This window comes from Dipodomys merriami, unplaced genomic scaffold (genome assembly GCF_024711535.1).
Source record: "Dipodomys merriami isolate MVZ:Mamm:240054 unplaced genomic scaffold, mDipMer1.0.p SCAF_8, whole genome shotgun sequence".
Lineage (NCBI taxonomy): Eukaryota > Metazoa > Chordata > Mammalia > Rodentia > Heteromyidae > Dipodomys > Dipodomys merriami.
The window spans coordinates 19,169,615-19,189,892 of record NW_027206401.1 but is presented as its reverse complement, the minus strand read 5'-3'; the positions used below and the strand labels follow the sequence as shown (position 1 = coordinate 19,189,892).

Sequence of the window (20,278 nt, the reverse complement as noted above, 5' to 3'; positions counted from 1 at the left end):
GGAGACAGAAAAGATCTTGTGCAAATCCACCAATAACTTTCCATACCTGTTTATTTTATCTGTTTCCGACGGTGAAAAGAATGCAAAAGTACAGAGAGAACTGCTGTGGTCACTGGGGGAGTGTGTCCTGGCTGTGTCAGTAGGGGCTCAGGGGACATCTCCCTGTAGCTTCAACCTGCAGCCGGGACCCCATCTACCCAGGACGAGACTTGCGCTCCACGAGGTGTCCCTGAGTTCCATTCCCCCTCATCACCTCCACCAGGACCATCCTTGTGGGTCATGACCTGGGTGGACTTTTGTTGGCCCTGCGGAGGGCTAGGTCTTGGTGCTGGGTCTTGGTGCTTTCCTGTGAGCTGGTTCTCCATGCTTCTCTGCAGGAGAGGAAGCTTCAGAGGGCTTCGGTGGACATGCGAGCTAGAGTTGTCCTGGAACTCTTGCAGAGTGAGAGGCGGTACGTGCAAACGCTGGAAATCGTGAGAGATGTTTACGTGAGGCCACTGAGAGCATCGCTGGGCTCCAACAGAGCCATCCTGAGTGCTGCGAACGTCCAGATTATTTTCGCCGACATCCTGCAGATTTTAAGTCTCCACAGGTAAAACCTGAGTCTGAATCTGTATTTATTTATTTAGCCAGTCCTGGTGCTTGAACTCAGGCCCTGGCACTGTCCCTGAGCCTCTCTGTGCTCAAGGCTAGCAGTCTACACTTGAGCCACAGTGTCACTTCTGGTGTTTTCTGTTTATGTGGTGCTGAGGAATTGAACCCAGGGCTTCACACATGCTAGACAAGCATTCTACCACTAAGCCATATTCCCAGATACACACACACACACACACACACACACACACACACACACGTATGTATATTCTACAGGTAGTGGGAAGAACCCACACTTTACCTCCAAAGTGGAGGGAGTCTCAGACAATGGCTTATTCTTTTGGGGACCCATGTTGCAGAGCGGCTCCTCAGCAAGCCACTTAGCTGCAGTGATTCCCGGGGTCACCTCCTCTCTAGACTGCAGCCACGTTCCCGGAGTTGGAGTTCAGTGTCTGGGTCTTCTATAGTCTGTGGGCCATTCATGCAAAGGAAAAAGGAGAGCTGTCTGAAGTTTTAAATTTTAAGTAGTTTTAAGAAGGAATTTTAATTCCACTGTTTTTTTTTAAACTGTCTTTAAGTAGTTGTACAAAGGGCTCTCAATTTAGCATGTCAGTTTCTAAGTACAGTGCATCTGGATCTACATCCCTCCTTCCATCATTCCTTCGCCCCGCCCCGTCATCAAGTGACCTGATTCTGTAGAGCTGGGCTTTGAAGTCAGGGTCTCACAAGTGGTTGGAAGGCACTCTGCTACTTATGCCATACTCTCAACCCTTTTTGTTTTAGTTATTTTTCAGACAGTGTGCATGTGTGTGTGTGTTTCTCCAGAGTACCTCAGATTATGATCTTCCCACTGCTGCACCCTAAGTGGGATTATAGGCATACACCAATGTACCTGGTCTTGGAATTGTTTTTTAACCAGCGAGTAATGGGAAGGGACGGAAGGATCCAATGGGATCAACTAGCCTTTCTCTGCTTAGAGCCCACGGCTGGCTTCAGTTGAAGAACAGCATGTGGTTGTGTGTGCGACATGAGCTCGACATGGTTGTTTCTACCCATAGTAAAGGGAGGTAAACTGAGCATGCGTGTCTCTGATAAGGACTCAATAGCCATTTTAGGGCCAGTTCCTCATGCAGGGAAGAGGTTGACAAAGCCTATTGCAGGTTTTCAAGGCCTTTGATGGCTGGAAGGGTCCCTTGGTCCACGGGGACACGGGCCAAGTTCAGATGATGACATTGAGTGTGGAAGTTGTTGTAGCTGTCCTTCTCCTCTGAGAAGGATTAGATAGGTCTGTCCTGTCTGCCTGTCTGTGGGAGGACCTGGAGGGCTGGCTGCTGGGTCCCACATGAGGAGTGAGGGGAAGGTGGGCTTCTCCATCTCCTCCTCACGGCCCAGCAATCTTGTCCTATCGCATCTGTTTTAAGAAAACAAGAAGCTGATTAAAATCAAGTCCTCTCCTGAAGGATTAGGGGGAAAAAGACTGCATTCATGACAGCAGCTTAGGTTGCGTCCGTGTGTGGGCCATCACAGGCTCTTAGGTCAGACTGTGCTCTCCTTGTGTTGCAGGCAGTTTCTAGATAACCTGAGAGACAGACTCCAAGACTGGGGCCCAGCTCACTGTGTGGGGGACATCTTCACCAGGTTTGGGAGCCAGTGGACCCCATACACCAATTTCTTCAACAACTACTCTGTTGTCCTCAAGACCATTGAGAAGGTAGGTGGTGGAGTGAGCCCTGCCATTTTATTAGCTCTCCTGAGCTTGTGCTGAGTGCAAGTCCACCAGACAGCCAGAGGTAACCGGCAGGGCGGCTTTTCTGCTCTTTGCTTCCAGGTCTCTTCTTGTGTCCGGGGAACTCTGGGGGGAAAAGGGACCCTCACCAAGGGGTCAGCTCAGTGCATCACAAAGCAATGCCCAGAACACCTACTTGGTTGTTGATTTTAATCCTCAAACACACTGTTGACACGTTCGTCTCTATGGACAACTTGATTTTGCACAAGTTGCACGAATAAGGCGATTTCATAGAACTGAACTGACCTTGAGGACAAGGACTGGGGCAAAGAGACACATTAATCAGAAACAAATGGGTGGCAACATGTTTATGATTTAAAATGATGCTTATTTCAATAGCATAGTGTGCATACATAAGCATTTGGCACATTAGCTATAATATGATTGCAGTGAGTGACTATTTGTAGAAATTAGTGTTCCTGACATCTTTTAGACATGCACTAACAGAAGTAGTAGAAAGAGGAGATTCATGGGTAGCCTAGTGGTGATGAGTGAGTACATTTATAACATAAAGAACAGGGGAGCTGCCTCAGGCTCACCACAGAGAACATGAATAATAGCAGTATTAAAGGTGAATACTGGCTGGGCGCTGGTAGCTCACGCCTATCATCTTAGCTACTCAGGAGGCTGAGATCTGAGGATCATGGTTTAGAGCCAGCCCGGGCAGGAAAGTCTGTGAGATTCTTATCTCCAATTAACCACCAGAAAACCTGAAGTGGCACCATGGTTCAAGTGGTAGAACACTAACCTTGAGCTGAAGAGCTGAGGGACAGTGCCCAGGCCCAGAGTTCAAGCTCCAACTGACCAAAAAATAAAAGGTGAATATTGACAGTCAAGTGAAATGACCCTTACTGACATGGGCGCCTTATTGATAAAGTTTCCTTCCTCACCATGAGTTAGGCAAGATACAGGTCTTAGAGAGGAGAAAGCTGAGATTCAGAGAAGTTAAGCTTGACAATGTCAGATAGTCAATTTATTCTAGTTCTAATCCAGACTGACCTGATGGTATTTGTCTCTAAAGGTTAAATTCAGTGGCTAGGGTTAGGCCTATGGTATAACTAATACTTAATACACTAGGAAACACCAAGAATGCAGTTAGTATTTTGGTTAGATGGTGATGTTAACCCTTTATTTTGGTGATTCTGTATCTTGTCACTTGCTGGTGAAAATGAAGACTTAACACAACAGGGTTTTTGTTGTTGCTGGTACTGGAGTTTTGAACTTAACATATTCAGCTTGCTTACTGGAGATGCTCTACCATTTGAGCCACACTGCCAATCTGCCTTTTTGCTGGTTAATTGGAGATGGAGGCTCCTGGCACTTTCACTTCAGGCTGACCTCAGGCCACAGCCCTCTGAACTCCACCTCCTTAGTAGCTTGGATTCCAGGCCATGGGCTCCCAGCTAGAGCAAAGTTTGACAATGTAATTCTCATCTTCAAGTGCAGAGACATGCTCCCAGCCTTCCGAGCGTTCCTGAAGAGACGAGAGAAGAGCATCGTTACCAAAATGCTGAGGTGAGCTCCCGAGGGGGCAAGCACATTGGGCCCCAGGGACAGATACTTCTGACCTTCAGATAGAGATGGGCCCCCTCTCTCTGCCCCTGCCAGCCTGCCAGAGCTGCTTCTGCACCCATCCCGGAGATTTGAGGAATATACTAGTCTTCTCTACGCTCTTCGGCTCTATACACCGGCTGGACACGTTGACCGGGAGGACCTGACCACTGCAATTAACCAAATCAAAAACTATCAAGGTTTCATAGATCAGGTGGGCTGTCCGCAGCGCCCGGGCCCTTCAGAAATGTTCTGATGCTTTTGTGCCACCCCGAGGTGCTCGCTCTGCTCTTGCTCTTCACTTCCATCTTTCATCCTCTGCACGCCACAGCAATCGTGGGGGTAATGTTTGAACACTACTGGCATCTCTTCTAAGCTGGACAATGTTTTTTGCTTGATGTCCGATTGCAAGAAGGCCTTTATTCATGCAAACATGTTCAGGATTTTTTTTTTTTTTTTTTTGTCGGTCATGGGGCCTGAACTCTGGGCCTGGGCGCTGTCCCTCAGCTCTTCAGCTCAAGGCTAGCGCTCTACCACTTGAGCCACAGTGCCACTTCTGGCTTTTTTCTTTTTTCTTATGTGGTGCTGAGGAATCGAACCCAGGGCCTCAGGCATGCAAGGCAAGTGCTCTACCACTTGAGCTACAGCGCCACTTCCAGTTTTCTGGTGGTTTATTGGAGATAGGAGTCTCACGGTCTTTCTTGCCCGGGCTGGCTTTGAACCGCGATCCTCAGATCTCAGCCTCCTGAGTAGCTAGGATTACAGGCGTGAGCCACCAGCACCCGGCTATTGGATGGGTTTTTGCAGCTAACTAAACGACAGAAAGAAAAAGTAAAATCCTTTGATTCTGAAAGCACTTTCAAATGCAACCATAGCTTTCCTGCCTTTCCAAGCACAGCAGTCACAGTCCCCTCGCGTTCTTGCTCTCATTCTGAACTGCCACCATGGCGTCGTGCACGCCACACAGGATCTGGGTAGAAGAGAAACTGTTCATGCCTGCAAGGTGCCTTTTTGTTTTGTCTTTTTTTTTTTTTTTTTTAAAGCAACCCGTGGGGTACAGATAATTGAGGGTTTTCTTTTTTCTTTTTTTTGGGTCCAGTCTTGGGGCCTGAACTCTGGGCCTGGGCGCTATCCCTCAGCTCTTCAGCTCAAGGCGAGCGCTCTACCACTTGAGCCACAGCACCACTTCCGGCTTTTTGCTTATGTGGTGCTGAGGAATCGAACCCGGGGCCTCAGGCATGCAAGGCAAGCGCTCTACCACTGAGCCACCTTCCCAGCCCCTAATTGAGGATTTTCTATAGAAGTATCAAGTCCCATACCAAGTCCCATAAAATACCTTCACCTATTCTGTGAATAAAAAAATGCCATAATTTTAATTTGCTTTTGTTTCCTAGATGAAAGAAAACATTAAAAGAAAAGAACAGCTGTCAGATATACAGAAAATTGTCTGGGGATGCCCAGTATGTATTCTGATGATCTGTGCGTCGCGTTGCGTCACCTCAGGTTACTGACAAAAGAGACACATGGCCCTTGCCTGCAAGGGGTGCCCGTGAAGGCACGTGTGGCGTTGACGTGTCCACTGCTTCTCTGTAGGCTGGGCTCCTTGCTTGGAGGTCCTGCGATGCTGATCTGACCCCTCTGGGGCAAGCAGCTCCGAGTCCCACTTGTTTCCTATCTCCCTGCACATGTTCCTGGTGCAAGATTCAACACACAGAAAGTCCCTAAAACCTACCAGATGTTGCCTCTAGAATACCATCTGGCCCCCTGTTCTCTGCCTGACAGCTTCTCCGACCATCCAAAGATCTTGCCATACAGACCTGCTCTCCATGCTCTAATAACATAGATTCATGTGTTTGTTTGTTTGTGTTTGTCAGTCCTGGGGCTTGAACTCTGGGTCTGGGCACTGTCCCTGTGCTCTTCAGCTCAAGGCAAGTGCACTACTACTTGAGCCACAGTGTCACTTCCGGTTTTCTGTGGGTTAATTGGTGATTAGAGTCTCACAGATTTTCCTTGCTTGAGCTGGCTTTGAATCACAATCCTCAGATCTCAGCCTCCTAAGTAGCTAGGATTATAGGTGTGAGCCAGTGATGCCCAGTTTTCATGTCATGTTTTATATGATTTTTGGTGCAGGTAGTGGGACTTGAACTCAGGGCCTGGGCACGCTCCTTAACTTTTTCACTCAATGTTGGTGCTTTTCCACTTGAGCCTCAGCTCTACTTCCAACTTTCTACTGATTAATTGGAGGTAAGAGTCTTGTGGACTTTTCTGCTTAGTCTGGCTTAGAACCATGGTCCTCAGATCTCAGCCTCCTGAATACCTAGGATTACAGGTGTGAGCAACTGGTACCTAACTCTATATGCTTTTGCAATACATTTCCTTCTCTGAAATTGTCTTCCTTTCCTACTTAGCTGGAAAAATACTACTCATCCTTGAAAAACTGGAGATAGTGGCTCACATCTGTAATCCCGGCTACTTAAGAATTGAATGTAGGGCTGGGAAGGTGGCTCAGTGGTAGTGCTTGCCTTGCATGCATGAGGCCCTGGGCTCGATTCCTCAGCACCACATGAGCAGAAAAAGCCGGAAGTGGTGCTAAGGCTCAAGCGCTAGAGCGCTAGCTTTGAGCTGAAGAGCTGAAGGCCAGTGCCCAGGCCCAGAGTTCAGGCCTCATGATCAACAACAACAACAAAAAAGAATTGAATGTAGGAGGATTGAAAGTTCGAAGCCAGCCTGGACTAAAGTAGGTGAGATAAAAAACAAACCAACTCACACTGGATATGGTGGTACATATCTGTGATCCCAGCTCTAAGAGTCAGAGTTGGAGGATCATGGTTTGAGTTTGTGGTCCACATTTGCAGAAGAGTACCTGAATGCACAGGATCCTGGTTTAGTCAGTGCCTACAAGCATGGGGTTGAGATGCCCAGTATCTCTAGCTGTGAGCTGTCCCTTCCTTGGTGTTTGAACATTTACTATGTGACATAGGACCCAAGATTGGGAGTTCTATCATGTGTGAACTATGACCTACTTGTCTTCTAATACCTGGCATTTGGTAGGAGCTCAGTACGTGAATGGTGTTGAACTAAAATAGCCATTTATTAAACATAATTATTTTTATTTGTCAACTGAGGAAGCAAGATGGAGTTTCTGTACAGTCTGGTGGGGAGAGAGCAGTTGGAGTTCTGACTCTTGGAATTTTGCAAAGCTTCATTTCTACATCAAGAAATCATCTCCATGTAAAATCAGTACAAGGGCCTGACCCTTAACCCGCACTAAGAAGTCACTTGCTTCTTTCTCTGGATCGCTCCCTTTTGATCCCTGTTCACTTAGGTTCTCAATGGTAGGAAAGCACTTACAAACAGAATATTAATTGCAGAAGTTGAAAATTTAGAACATCCTCAAAAAAGCCCTTCATGGTCAATGCTATGGTCTATCTAAGGAAAGTGATTTTTTGGGGGGTGGGGGCCAGTTGTGGGGCTTAAACTCTGGGCCTGAGCGCTGTCCCTGGGCTCTTCAGCTCAAGGCGAGCACTCTACCACTGGAGCCACAGCGCCACTTCTGGAGAAGAGTCTCACAGACTCTCCAGCCTTGGCTGGCTTTGAACTGTGAAACTCAAATCTCAGCTTCCTGAGTAGCTAGGATTACAGGCATGAGCCACTGGCACCCAACTATTTTCACTATTTATAAAACACACTTTCAAGCCAGGTGCTGGTGGCTCATGCCTGTAGTTTAACTACTCAGGAGGCTGAGATCTGAGGATCACCGTTCAAAGCCAGCTGGGGCAGGAAAGTCTGTGTGCTTCTTATCTCCAGTTAACCTCCAGAAAACCGCCAGTGTCACTGTGGCTCAAGTGGTAGAGCGCTTGCCTTGAGCTGAAGATCTCAGGGACAGTGCCCAGGCCCAGAGTTCAAGCCCCACGATTGACCAAAAAAAAAAAAAAAAAAGTTAAAATATCTTTGAAATAACCAAAGTGCTAGTCAATATTTGCATACTCTAGTGTATAAACTGTCTCAGCAGTAGCATTTATTAAACTTCTATTACCTAATTTCATTTTTTTCTTTAATTTTATAGGTTTTGTCAGAAGTAAACAGATATCTGATTAGAGTCCAAGACGTAGCCCAGATCCACTGCTGTGATGAGGGAGTCAGTTTCTCTTTAAGGTAAGCAGCGGCCAACTGTCCTGAGGCTGGAGATTCCTGAAAAAGCGTCTGTCTTACTCTTGTGTCCCTGGCTTTCAGTACTGCGCCGGACACATTATAGACCACAGACTCTATAAAAGGAGAACTTCCTGAGCTTGCTCACTTTCCTACTGAGGTAAGATCTTAGTGATATGGAATCTCATACCAATGAGATCAATCCTAAGAAAGAAAGAGACTAGTTTATGAACCTCTGATGTTTGTTGGGGGTCAGTAAAGACCTCAATGTATCCAACTGGCACGATGCTCAGAGAATGTAAAAGATGGATGTCAATAATAAGGATGGACACATTTTTCTGTAAAGATTCAGTTACTGGGGCTGGGAAGGTGGCTCAGTGGTAGAGCGCTTGCCTTGCATGCCTGAGGCCCTGGGTTCGATTCCTCAGCACCACATAAGCAAAAAGAAAAAAGCCAGAAGTGGTGCTGTGGCTCAAGTGGTAGAGCGCTAGCCTTGAGCTGAAGAGCTGAGGGACAGCGCCCAGGCCCAGAGTTCAGGCCCCATGACTGGACCCAAAAAAAAAGAAAAAAAGATTCAGTTACTATTTAGGATTTGCTGGTCATATGTTCTTTAGTAAACAATACTTTACTTTGTCATACAACAAACATAAATAAACTATGACTGTGTTCCCATAAAACTTTATTTAGTGGTCCCTAGTCTGCTTTAGAAAATTGCCAAAATGTTTTCAATATTAAGGGAAAGGTAAAGATTCAACACATAGCAATCAAATGGAAAGATGTACTAGATTTTTTTCTTCTTGGATTACTTTGCTTCCCTCTATGCTTTTCCTGCTGGAATGGTTCTGCAGAATATATAATTTTTTTTTTTTTTTTTTTTTGCCAGTCCTGGGGCTTGAACTCAAGGCCTGGGCACTACTCTCCCTGAGCCTTTCTATACTCAAGGCTAGCACTCTACCCTTTGACCCACAGCTTTTTCTGTGTATGTGGTACTGAGGAACTGAACCCAAGGCTTCATGCTTGCTAGGCAAGCACTCTACCACTAAGTCACATTCCCAGCTGAACCCAGCATACTTAAAGCTTTGTTGCTTCACACGTTTAAGATTGCTGTCCTCTGGATTCATCAAAATGCTCCCTTTGATTTTTGAAGAAAGGCTACTTTAAAAATTTTTGCTGATACCTGAGTTTGAACTCTGGGACTTGAGCTTTTTGACTTGCTTTATTTGGGGGATGGGGGGTTGTGGGGCCTGAACTCTGGGCCTGGGTGCTTTCCTTTAGCTCTTCAGCTCAAGGCTAGTGCTCTACCATTTGAGCCACAGCGCCAATTTGGCTTTTTCTGCTTATGTGGTGCCGAGAATCGAACCCAGGGCCTCATGCATGCAAGGCAAGCGCTCTACCACTGTGCCACCTTCCCAGCTGCCCTTTGATTTTTGGAATTAAGAGTGCATTATGCCTAGGTCTAGATATTTTTGTTTATTGAGCTTCTTGAACCTTTGGTTTGTTGTCAGGAATTTTGAACTGCAATCCTTTATCTCAGCTTCCTGAGTAGCTAGGATTACAAGTGTGGGCCACTGGCACCTAGCTCTGTTTCTTTTAGTGGTATCAGGTCTTTCTTGAACTCAAGGCCTCATGCTTGCTAAGCCAAGTATTGTATCACTTGAGTCATGCACAAATGCACATTTTACTTCAACACAGGCTATATGAACAAATCCACGATCTCAGCCTCTTTCTCTTCAATGATCTGCTGCTTGTTTCAAGTCGGGCCACATCTCATATGCCATTTGAGAGGACTCCAAAAACCACCTACCACTTCATTGCGTCAGTTACGCTTCATAGTTTATTTGTGGAAGATATTCCAGATTCCAAGTGTATGTATTGTTTTTTCCTTCAAGACTCAAATATCTTCACAAAGCTCACGAACTAGTAACTAGTAATATTTAAATATAGGAAAAAGGTTAGAATTACAATTTTTGAGTTTGCAAATAATTAGCAAATTGTGATTTCATTAACTTTCATCTACTTCCGAACAGCAAAATTAACAAGTGCCAGCATTAGTATGGTCAGATACATATCCTACACATTAGGTCAACAGCTTTCAAATTGCAAAAACAGGCCTGCACTTGCATCTTCATGAATTTTCTGATACCTGACAGTTGGAGTCCTTCACCACCTCCTATGTTGTCTAACAGGTTATGGGCCTGAAGCACTAGTGTGTGTGTGTGTGTGTGTGTGTGTGTGTGTGTGTGTGTGTGTGTGTGTGTGTGTGTGTGTGTGTGTGTGTGTGTGTGTGTGTGTGTGTGTGTGTACGCACGCACACTAGTTCTGGGGCTAGAAATCAGGGCCTGGGCCTGAAGCACTAGGGTGTGTGTGTGTGTGTGTGTGTGTGTGTGTGTGTGTGTACGTGCACTAGTTCTGGGGCTAGAAATCAGGGCCTGGGCCTGAAGCACTAGGGTGTGTGTGTGTGTGTGGCCTGAAGCACTAGGGTGTGTGTGTGTGTGTGTGGCCTGAAGCACTAGTGTGTGTGTGTGTGTGTGTGTGTGTGTGTGTGTACGCACGCACACTAGTTCTGGGGCTAGAAATCAGGGCCTGGGCCTGAAGCACTAGGGTGTGTGTGTGTGTGTGTGTGTACGCACGCACACTAGTTCTGGGGCTAGAAATCAGGGCCTGAGTGCTGGCCCTGAGCTCCGCTCCTCCCCCTTTCAAGGCTAGTGCTCTATGACTTTAGCCACAGCTCCACTCCTGGTTTTAGTGGTTAATCAAAAGACTGTCATGGACTTTCCTGCCTGGGTTGTCTTTGAACTATCATCCTCAGATCTCAAGCTTCCAGAGTAGCTAGGATTACAGGAGTGAGCCACTGGTACTTGGCTGCACTATTTAGGTTTATCCATTGCTCTTCTATTCTGCTAGGAGTAAGTGGTTATTACAAATTTGATTGTGCCTTTTCCCCTTATATTAGAATTAAGTTTGGGATGAAGGAATCAATAGATTTATAAAGTATACTTTGTAACTTACACCATTTTATTTTTGAAGTAACTACAGAAATACCTATGTTCTGTCTCCCAAGCTTGCTTGTATTTGTTAGGCTAAATCCAAGTGTGACAGCCTCTTTCTCATAGTTTTCACCGTGCATAATGATAGTACTTAGGTTAAAGTGGGAGCCAAGATCGCTGAAAAGGAACTGACCTAAATAAAATAGCTTGAGCCCTATTCTAAATCTGAGCTTGAGAAAAAAAATGAATCCAGCTGTGAGAATATGTATTTCCTCCAAGGGCAATTTTAAGTAAAAAGTCAACCACAATCATGAGGTAGGGTTATTGTGTGAAACACATTTCAGTTCTTTTCCCACTATGATAATCATTTAAATGATTAATGCTCATAACATTCATGATAGTGCTGGCTTTGTCACTGTGTAGCTCATAGCATATATTAGTGACTGGGACTTAACATAAAAATGTTCTCTGATTCCAGTTCCGCTGGACTGTGACAAAGAAACAGGGCTGGCAAGGTGGCTCAGTGGTAAAGTGTTTGTCTAACATGCATGAAGCCCTGGGTTCAATTCCTCAGTACCATATAAACAGAAAAAAGTGGAAGTGGCACTGTGGCTCCAGTGGTAGAGTGTTAGCCTTGAGCAGAAGCGGTGCAGGGACAGCGCCCAGGCCCTGAGTTCAAGCCCCACGACTGGCAAAAAGAAATAAAACAGCACATCATCTGGTCTTAAAGCAATTGCCAATTATAATATAGACTATATTGGAATATAGTACATTAGGTTATGACAAACTATCTCACTATATTAGGTTATTCTAACTCTTAGACATCATAAGAAGCAATGTTCTAAACCAGATTTGTACTTTTAAAAATTGTTTTTACGTTTCAAAAAGATGAGTTTTGAATTAAACCTTTTTTCTATCTTGAGTGTTGCCTGCAAAGATAGGTAATCATACTTAAATGATTTTACAGATGTCAAGAATGCATTTGTTCTTCAAGGTCCAAAACATGAATGGATTTGTGCTACTGAGGCAGAAGTTGAGAAGTTCCTGTGGCTCTCAGCACTCCAGAACACCATCAGGAGCAGCATGAAGTGAGCGAGACCTGAGGAACAGATCAAGGTGCCAGCCCTCCTGGCAAAGACAGGAAGAAGGATGCTCACACGTGTTAGGCATGAGAGGAAGAACCCAGATGACTAGGAGGCTCCTTCCGACTGTAAACTTTATCACCTGTAACAGTCCCATGGAACGGTAGAACAGCAAGCTGTCATCTGACGGATGCTATGAAGAATTCAAAGGGAGCAAGATAAAAAATGACACAATGAAAAAATGTTCACAAATGATCATTCTAGAAAAATACTTTAATTTGATGGTGATTAGCTATCATCTTAAAAGATTTTTTTTTTTTTTTGTCGGTCTTGGGGCTTGAACTCTGGGCCTGGGCGCTGTCCCTCAGCTCTTCAGCTCAAGGCGAACGCTCTACCACTTGAGCTACAGCGCCACTTCCGGTTTTCTGGTGGTTTATTGGAGATAGGAGTCTCACGGTCTCTCCTGCCCAGGCTGGCTTTGGACCGCGATCCTCAGATCTCAGCCTCCTGAGTAGCTAGGATTACAGGCGTGAGCCACCAGCGTCCGGCATCTTAAAAGATTTTATGAAACAAGGCTGCTGTTAAAATATTCCCAAGAAATATAAATGGAAGCTTTTTCAAAATAAATTCCTCTTCAGAACATTAAAAATATACCACTACAAAGTGCTGAAAAGGTTTTTTTTAAAAAATATTTCTCAAGTATTGTTTTGCTGAAAAACTAAACTCCTTAGATCTCCCCAGTAAGCTTTACAAATATTTTGGCAATAATAAATTAGAAGACCACTGGGGAAAAAATACAATCTTCAAACAATGCAAAGAAGCAGAAATCTAGCAATGCTTGCTTGTAATGAAATAAAAATGAAGACAGTTATATTGATATTTATTATTGTTAAACCTGGGGGATGGATGCTATCCTTGAGCATTTGTGCACAAGGCTTATGCTCTATGACTTGAGCCACAGCTGCACTTCTAGCTTTTTGGTGGTTTACTAGAGATGAAGAGTCTCATGGACTTTTTTCTGCCAGGGTTGGCTTCAAACCATGATCCTAAGATCTCAGCCACTGAGTAGCTAGGATTACAAGCTGTGAGCCTCCGGCACCTGGCTTAGACAATTATGTTTAAAATAAACAGTAGAACAGTAGTTAGCTGGGCTTTAAAGCCATTGTCTGTGTTTTTAATAAACTGTAGCTACAACTTGTTAGGCACCTGAAAACTTTTAGCTGATGTATGCAGCAGTAATAGTTTTCCTCAGTGATAGATGAAGTACCATGTATTAATCTTGGAAGCTTTAGGGTGTAAATTGACATTTTCCTTCAATCCCCTAAAATAATAGAATCTAAGACTACAGTCTAGGATTGTGAACCATTGGTATATACCTTTGGATAATGAAATTATACATGCTTTCTTTGCTTAAAAGTTAAATTCTGATTTAAAAAATATGATAGTTAAAATACGGTACTATCTTCTTGGTATAAAAATCACATTTCTGGGGGCTGGGAAGGTGGCCCAGTGGTAGAGTGCTTGCCTTGCATGCATGAGGCCCTGGGTTCGATTCCTCAGCACCACATAAGCAAAAAGCCGGAAGTGGCACTGTGGCTCAAGTGGTAGAGCGCTAGCCTTGAGCTGAAGAGCTGAGGGACAGCGCCCAGGCCCAGAGTTCAGGCCCCACAACCGGACCCAAAAAAAAAAAAAAAAAAAAAAAATCACATTTCTGATTGTCATGTCCCACAGACAGAATTTACTTTAAGGTATTATCTGCTAACAGTGATGAATACAAGCTTACAAATGTGGTTCAAATGTACCTATGACATAATAGAAAACAAATCCTCAGACAGCATACTATTCTAAACACAGCACACTTCAAAAAGTGTTAATAGGGGAATCTGCTTACATGGAAGACAATGAAAGTGACAACACAATTGAAGGTAAACTAGAAATCATAAGGAACTTCCACTGCTTTCTTCTATCAGTAAGTGATAAACTTGGGAGTTTCATAACATCTTACTTGAAAATACTATGTAGAACCTTCTTACAGTGCTAAGCGCATTAATCACGCACAAACTAGTGATGTCTCAAGGTAGACAGAACTTATGTAAGCATTTCACTTTCCCTTCACCTGTGAGGATAATTACATATCCATCTTCATTTTGTTCCTGTTTACACGACTGTTGCTAAATTAAAACCTCACACACACAACATTCCTAAGTCACTGGTAACTTAAGTAATCAAATTCTGACAAGGAAAGTGTACAACCTGACCCCAAGCTTATGTGCAAAGAAGTCTGGTAACTTCTGAAGAATACTGACTAACAGAGAGAGGAAACTTTTCTAGTAAATTAGCTTCTAGTGGAATTTGTGTTATCTATTCCAGTTCTTTACAGTAAATCTAAAGCATTGTAAGGCAGGAAGAGCAGTTCAAGTGACAGAGTGCCAAGCAAGCCACAGGCCCTGAGTTCAACCCCCAGTACTGCCACAAACATAATACTTCATAATGTTGTTTAAGAAATGTGGATGCTTTTTGTGAACTCTAAATGCAAGAAGATGATAGTTTGGTTTTTTTTTTTCTTTTGCAAAAATTTGAGTCTGTGTTTGAGATATAAATGAGAAACCCATTCTGAAATCCAATCACTGCATTTTGGTCATATAAGTACAACATTATTGTTGCAATGGAATAGAAATGATAGGGGTATGCCAACAAACACACCACACCTTCCAGAAAAGTCATCCTGACCCTTTTTATTGTTGAAATTAAAAAATAAAAGACACTTAAATACAATGGTGAACATATAGGGCAAAACAGAATCATAAAATTTATTGTTGAATTAAGCAGTGAGTTTCATGGCTGGGTCTCCAAGATGGCTTCGAGCCCCAAACCACTTAAAAATGGGGATGTTCACAGTTAACGGCAATTGGTTTATAAGTGAGAGAATGGTCGAAGTTGTTCCAGTTGAACTTCCAGGGAAATTCTCTCCTCAAGAACATCCTGAAAAAACATGCAAAGTTACATTGTAAAATATATAAAAAGATTAACACATGTCTAATGAGCATTGTGTTAAGAAAACAGTTCATATTTGTCAAGAAGACTCAAAAGGACAGAGATTTCATAGTATTTTTTTTGGAGGGGGGATGCTGGTAAAGGGTTCTAGGTTTTTTCTGGCTAGTTTAGGAAGTTAAAAGCCTCACAGATTTGTGAAGGCTAGATTCAAACCTCAATTATCAGATGTCAGTCTCCTTAGTAGCTAAGATTATAGACATGAGCCACAGGCAATTGGCTGTTAATAGCATGGACCACCAATACTCAGCTAGAGATTCCTATTTTACAAGTATATGTCACTGTACAAACTCAATTTCTTTGTACATTCATGGTATTAAAATAAGATCCTAGCAATTAAGTCAGGTAATAAAACACCAATTACCACAAAACCAGTGTTTGCAACAGATGAGCATCAATGAATGAATTCTGCATAAAGCTTGTCCCCTAACTTATTAGAAGAATTTGTTAACCTTGATTCTTTTGTCTAGTGATGACATCTGATTATAGCAATTTCTGAATTTCACTGTTCTAGTTCCAAAGAGAAAAATACTCATTTCTTCTCTTCTTTTCCCTTTCTTTTGGTTGTGGGGCTTGAACTCAGGGCCTAGGGGTTGTCTCTGAGCTCTGTTGCTCCTGGCCAGGGCTCTACAACGTTGAGCCACAACACTACTTCTGGTTTTCTGGTGGTTAATTGGACTTTCCTGCCCCAGCTGGCTTTCACTCATGATCCTCAGATCTCAGCCTCCTGAGCAGCTAGGATTACAGATGTGAACTACTGGCACCGTCAATTTTTTTTTTTAATAAAAATTAAAAATGTTATAGAAATAGTGATGCTTTATATATACATAGAATAAGGCAATCTGTAATAAAATTGAGTTAAAAATTCCTAAGATTCAATGGCTTGTACATTTTGTTTTTTGGTACTGGTCCTTGGGCTTGAATTCAGGGCCTGGGCAATGTCCTTGAGCTTTATCTGCTCAAGGATCGTGCTCTACCACTTGAGCCACAGCTCCATTTCCAGCATGTTGGGTAGTTGACTGGAGAGAAGAGTCTCATGGACTTTCCTGCCTAAGCTGGCTTTGAACTGTGATCTTCAGATCTCAGACTCCTGAGTATCTAGGATTACTGCTGTGAGCCACTAGAGCCTAGCTCTGGTTTGAGTAAAGTTTCAATGTAAGCCTAGGAATTGTTGGATCACTTTTCACCTTTTCCTGAAAATCTGAGGAGCTCTGACTCCATGAAACTTCCCAAATAAAAGATTCAGAAACCCTATTACCTTTAATTGCTGCTGCAATTCACTATTTAATCTGGCCAAAACTGTGTTGGTTTCCTTATTGCGTCTAATTGATGCCTGGATAGCTTTTTTATCTTTCCCAACAGATCTGTGGAGATAAAGGAGACAAAAGTCATGATCTTCATTTCTTCAAAACAACCACCTTCCCCCCAAAGTTGCTTCCCCTCTCTCATTTTGGCAGCACAAAATTTGAATTCAGAGCCTCAAGTGTGTGGCCACTTGAGCCATGCCTCCAGCCTTAGAACATCTCAGCATAATCTTCATACCTTTGCCCCTGAGGCAGCTGATGCTGCAGACAGACGCTAGCATGCCTAGTTTATTGTTTTAAATGGGGTCTTGCTAAGTTTTTTTTTGCTTAGGGGTGGCCCCAACCCTCCACCTTCCCAATCCGCCTCCTGAGAAGCTGAGGTTACTGGTATGTGCCACCATGCCTTGCCTTTTTTTGATTTTGCTTCTTTCTTGTGATGCTAGGGGATCAAACTCAAGGTCTGCACATGTTGGCAAGAAGTCAACCACTGGGTTACAGCCCCAGCCCTTTCTGACTTATTTCTAAGCATGGAAGGGAGAGAATTACCTTTTTACTTATTAGCATGGTTCAATCACATTACCTGGGAATAGAAGGCTGTGATGCGAGAACAGCAGGTGAGACGCCCGTCTTTTGTGTATGCTCATCCACATCTGGCCTTAATTCATCTTCTGATTTTAATCTTCTCCGAACAGGTTTAGGTGGTGGAGCAAGAGGTGTTGTGCCTTTGCTCTAGAAGACAAGATACCATTAATAATGACCAGTTGTGAAGATACTCATGGTTGGTTAGAACTCTACAACACCATTTGCTTTCTATAAGCTACTTGTTTTAAAAAATAATAAAAAAAAATTATTTTGTTAGCTGGGTGCTGGTGGCTCATGCCTATAATTCTAGCTACTCAGGAGGCTGAGAGCTGAGGATCACAGTTTAAAGCCAGCCCAGGCAGTAAACCCCCCCTCCTTTTTTTTGTTGGTTGTGGGACTTGAAATCTGGGCCTGGGCGCTGTCCCTTAGCTTTTCAGCTCAAGGCTAGAGCTCTACCACTTGAGCCACAGCGCCACTTCTGGTTTTCTGGTTGTTTATTGGGGATAAGAGTCTCACAGACTTTCCTGCCCAGGCTGGCTTTGAACGGTGATCCTCAGATCTCAGCTTCCTGAGTAGCTAGGATGACAGGTGTGAGCCACGACGCCAGGCTTCCCACTGAAACTATCTCCAATAAACTACCAGAAAACTGGAAGTGGGGCTGTGGCTCAAGTGGTAGAGCGTGAGCCTTGAGCTGAAGAGCGCAGGGACAGCACCCAGGCTGTTCAAGCCCCGTGACCAACCAAAAAAAGAAAAAATGTGTTTATTTGTTGGCATGAGGAGACAATGTACAATAGGAAAGATGATTCTAGTTGACATCACAATCATGAACATATGCTTAAGTCCCTTGAGGTCCAAATATGATTCTAGGCTACAAAAGTAAGTTTCAACATAAACACGAATCATGCTTCCTTTAGCAACAAAGGAAGTCTCCAGACACATGCAGACATCATTATCTAAGGAATTTCTACACCAACAATCCCCCCTTACTATTCTAGTAAGTACAAGTATCCAGAAAGTACAACTTAAGCCCTTCCAGGAACACATGTTGCTATTAGGTATGTGTGGAAGATTATACAAAAAAAGTTACTAAACTTGTTCCATTATGGGCATGTGTATTAATATTTGCAATATAAAACTCATAAATGAGGTAAGAATTGGCAGAAGGGAAGGAAAAATATCTGGCAAAGTAAACAGAGCAAAATAGTATTGGGATAATCAAGGCAGTGGGATTACTGATGCACATTTGAAAATTAACTCAACTTTTCTATGTATTTAAATTTTTTCATCATAAACTGTTGGAGGAATTTTATTTTCTCTAAAACAGTTAAAATTAAGATCATAGCCAGGTGTGGCTCAAGCCGGTTAACCCTAACCATTTGGGAGGCTGAGATTTAGGGGATCATGGTTTGAGGCCAGCCCAGGCATGAAAGTATAAGAGACTCCATCTCAGTCAATGGCTGGGTTCAGTAACAGAAGCCTGTCATCTCAGGGAAAATCATAGTCTAAGTCAGCCTAAGCATAAAGCAAACCCCTATCCTGAAAGTAATCAACACAGAAAGGGTCTGGAGGTGTATCTCAGATGCAGAGTACCTGCTTAGCAAGCTAAGGCCCTGAGTTCAATCTCCAGTACTGCCAAAACCAAAAATACAGTATCAACAACAACAACAACAAAACCCAGACACAGAGTAAGCCGAGTATGGTGGTGTATGCCTCTAATTCTGGCACTTAGGTATACACTCCCTCCATCTCTTTTCCCTTCCTTCCCTTCCTCCCTTTCTCTCTGTCTTTCTTTCTTGTTGGTCCTGGGGCCTAAACTCTGTCCCTCAGCTCTTCAGCTCAAGGCTAGTGCTATATCACATAGTGGCACTTCTGGCCTCTTCTGTTTATGTGGTGCTGAGGTGTTTATGTGGTGCATGAGGGCCTCATGCATGCAAGGCAAGCACTCATTCACTGAGCCAACTTCCTAGCCCCTTCTTCTTCTTCTTTTTTTTTTTTCCAGTACTGGGGCTTGAATTCTGGGCTTGGGTGCTGTCCCTGAGCAACTTTGTTCAAGGCTAACACTCTAACACTTCCAGCTTTTCCTCTGATTAATCAGAGATAACAGCCTCATAGACTTTCCTGCCCAAGCTGGCTTCAAACGATGATCCTCAGAGCTCAGCCTCCTGAGTGGCAAGGATTACAGGCATGAGCCACTGGCGCCTGGCCCTTTTTTGTTTTCCTGATACCAGGTCTCTTTATAGAGCCCAAGTTAGTCTTGAATTCACTGTGTAATCCAGACCGCCCTTTGAACTCTTGAGTCTTTTGTTCCGACCTACCCAAGAGTGCTGGAATTACAGGTATGTGCTACCAATGTCTCACTTGGCTCTTTGTTTCTGAAAATCATCTCACTTAAGTTTGTACATACACAAGCTATTTATATTGTAAGACTTTTTGCATACCACATTGGCAGGGGTACTAGCAGCTGTCTTTTCTTCAATTTTACTATCTGTTTTGGCAACTCGAAGAGAACTTGCAGGATCAGAGGCCTTTTCAACCTACAGATGAAAGTATCACAACCATTAACTATATATAACATAATTATGAATACAGCATATACAAAATAACAGATTAAAATATCAAAATATTCTCATGAAATCTGAGGATAACAAGGAACGTTAAAAATTCTAGATAAACGACTTTCTCAACTACAGAATGACAGAAGGAGCGTACCAACTGTGAGCAACAGAGAGGGAGGACGCAATCACACCGTGCCGCTCAGGGTACAGGGAAGTACTGTGGCTGGGGAAGTGAAGTACCATCCAGGGGCGTAGGCACTAGGTCCCGGACACACCTGTACTTGCCCTCAGGCTCATCCCCCCTCCCTAGGTTCAGGAGTCCATTCCCTGAAGGGTCAAGTAAAGTGCATTCCTCTGGCCTCTCCAACTCTGTATTAATGTTTGATGATTTAGGAAGTGGCGCTGTAGCTCAAGTGGTAGAGCGCTCACCTTGAGCTGAAGAGCTAAGGGACAACACCCAGGCCCAGAGTTCAAGCCCCACGACCGACAAAAAAAAAAAAAAAAAAAATGTTTGATGATTTAGATTCTTAGAGACATTCCTTGCTGCTAGTCTCCTGGAATGCTGACTACAAAGATTAAATTCTGGCATTATGAACATTTTACTTAACTAAGGTGACTTATGCAAACTGTATATTTG

The 20,278-nt window shown here is 43.7% G+C and overlaps 2 protein-coding genes across 16 annotated transcripts in view; one reads left to right on the top strand and one right to left on the bottom strand.

The window, feature by feature from the left end:
* The window catches only part of Ect2l (epithelial cell transforming 2 like), a 61,274-nt gene extending 47,441 nt beyond the window's left edge, over positions 1 to 13,833 (top strand). Inside the window, exons 15-22 of one of the 6 annotated variants that reach the window (XM_070010503.1) lie at positions 378 to 592; positions 2,158 to 2,305; positions 3,822 to 3,895; positions 3,989 to 4,145; positions 5,326 to 5,391; positions 7,998 to 8,086; positions 9,773 to 9,945; positions 12,062 to 13,833. In XM_070010503.1, the coding sequence (XP_069866604.1) occupies positions 378 to 592; positions 2,158 to 2,305; positions 3,822 to 3,895; positions 3,989 to 4,145; positions 5,326 to 5,391; positions 7,998 to 8,086; positions 9,773 to 9,945; positions 12,062 to 12,159 (1,020 nt within the window). In that variant the 3' untranslated portion in view covers positions 12,160 to 13,833. Of the gene's footprint in view, positions 1 to 377; positions 593 to 2,157; positions 2,306 to 3,821; positions 3,896 to 3,988; positions 4,146 to 5,325; positions 5,392 to 6,061; positions 6,176 to 7,997; positions 8,087 to 9,772; positions 9,946 to 12,034 lie in introns of those variants that run through there. The other 5 variants (XM_070010506.1, XM_070010505.1, XM_070010502.1 and 2 more) reach the window with 5 other exon arrangements.
* Positions 13,834 to 14,869: 1,036 nt separating this feature from the next.
* Positions 14,870 to 20,278, bottom strand: part of Reps1 (RALBP1 associated Eps domain containing 1) — a 67,964-nt gene continuing 62,555 nt past the window's right edge. For all 10 annotated transcript variants that reach the window (XM_070010510.1, XM_070010512.1, XM_070010518.1 and 7 more), the window contains 4 exons: positions 19,525 to 19,620; positions 17,085 to 17,233; positions 16,459 to 16,564; positions 14,870 to 15,131 (listed from right to left, as the gene is read on the bottom strand). In XM_070010510.1, the coding sequence (XP_069866611.1) occupies positions 15,063 to 15,131; positions 16,459 to 16,564; positions 17,085 to 17,233; positions 19,525 to 19,620 (420 nt within the window). In that variant the 3' untranslated portion in view covers positions 14,870 to 15,062. The remainder of the gene's footprint in view (positions 15,132 to 16,458; positions 16,565 to 17,084; positions 17,234 to 19,524; positions 19,621 to 20,278) is intronic.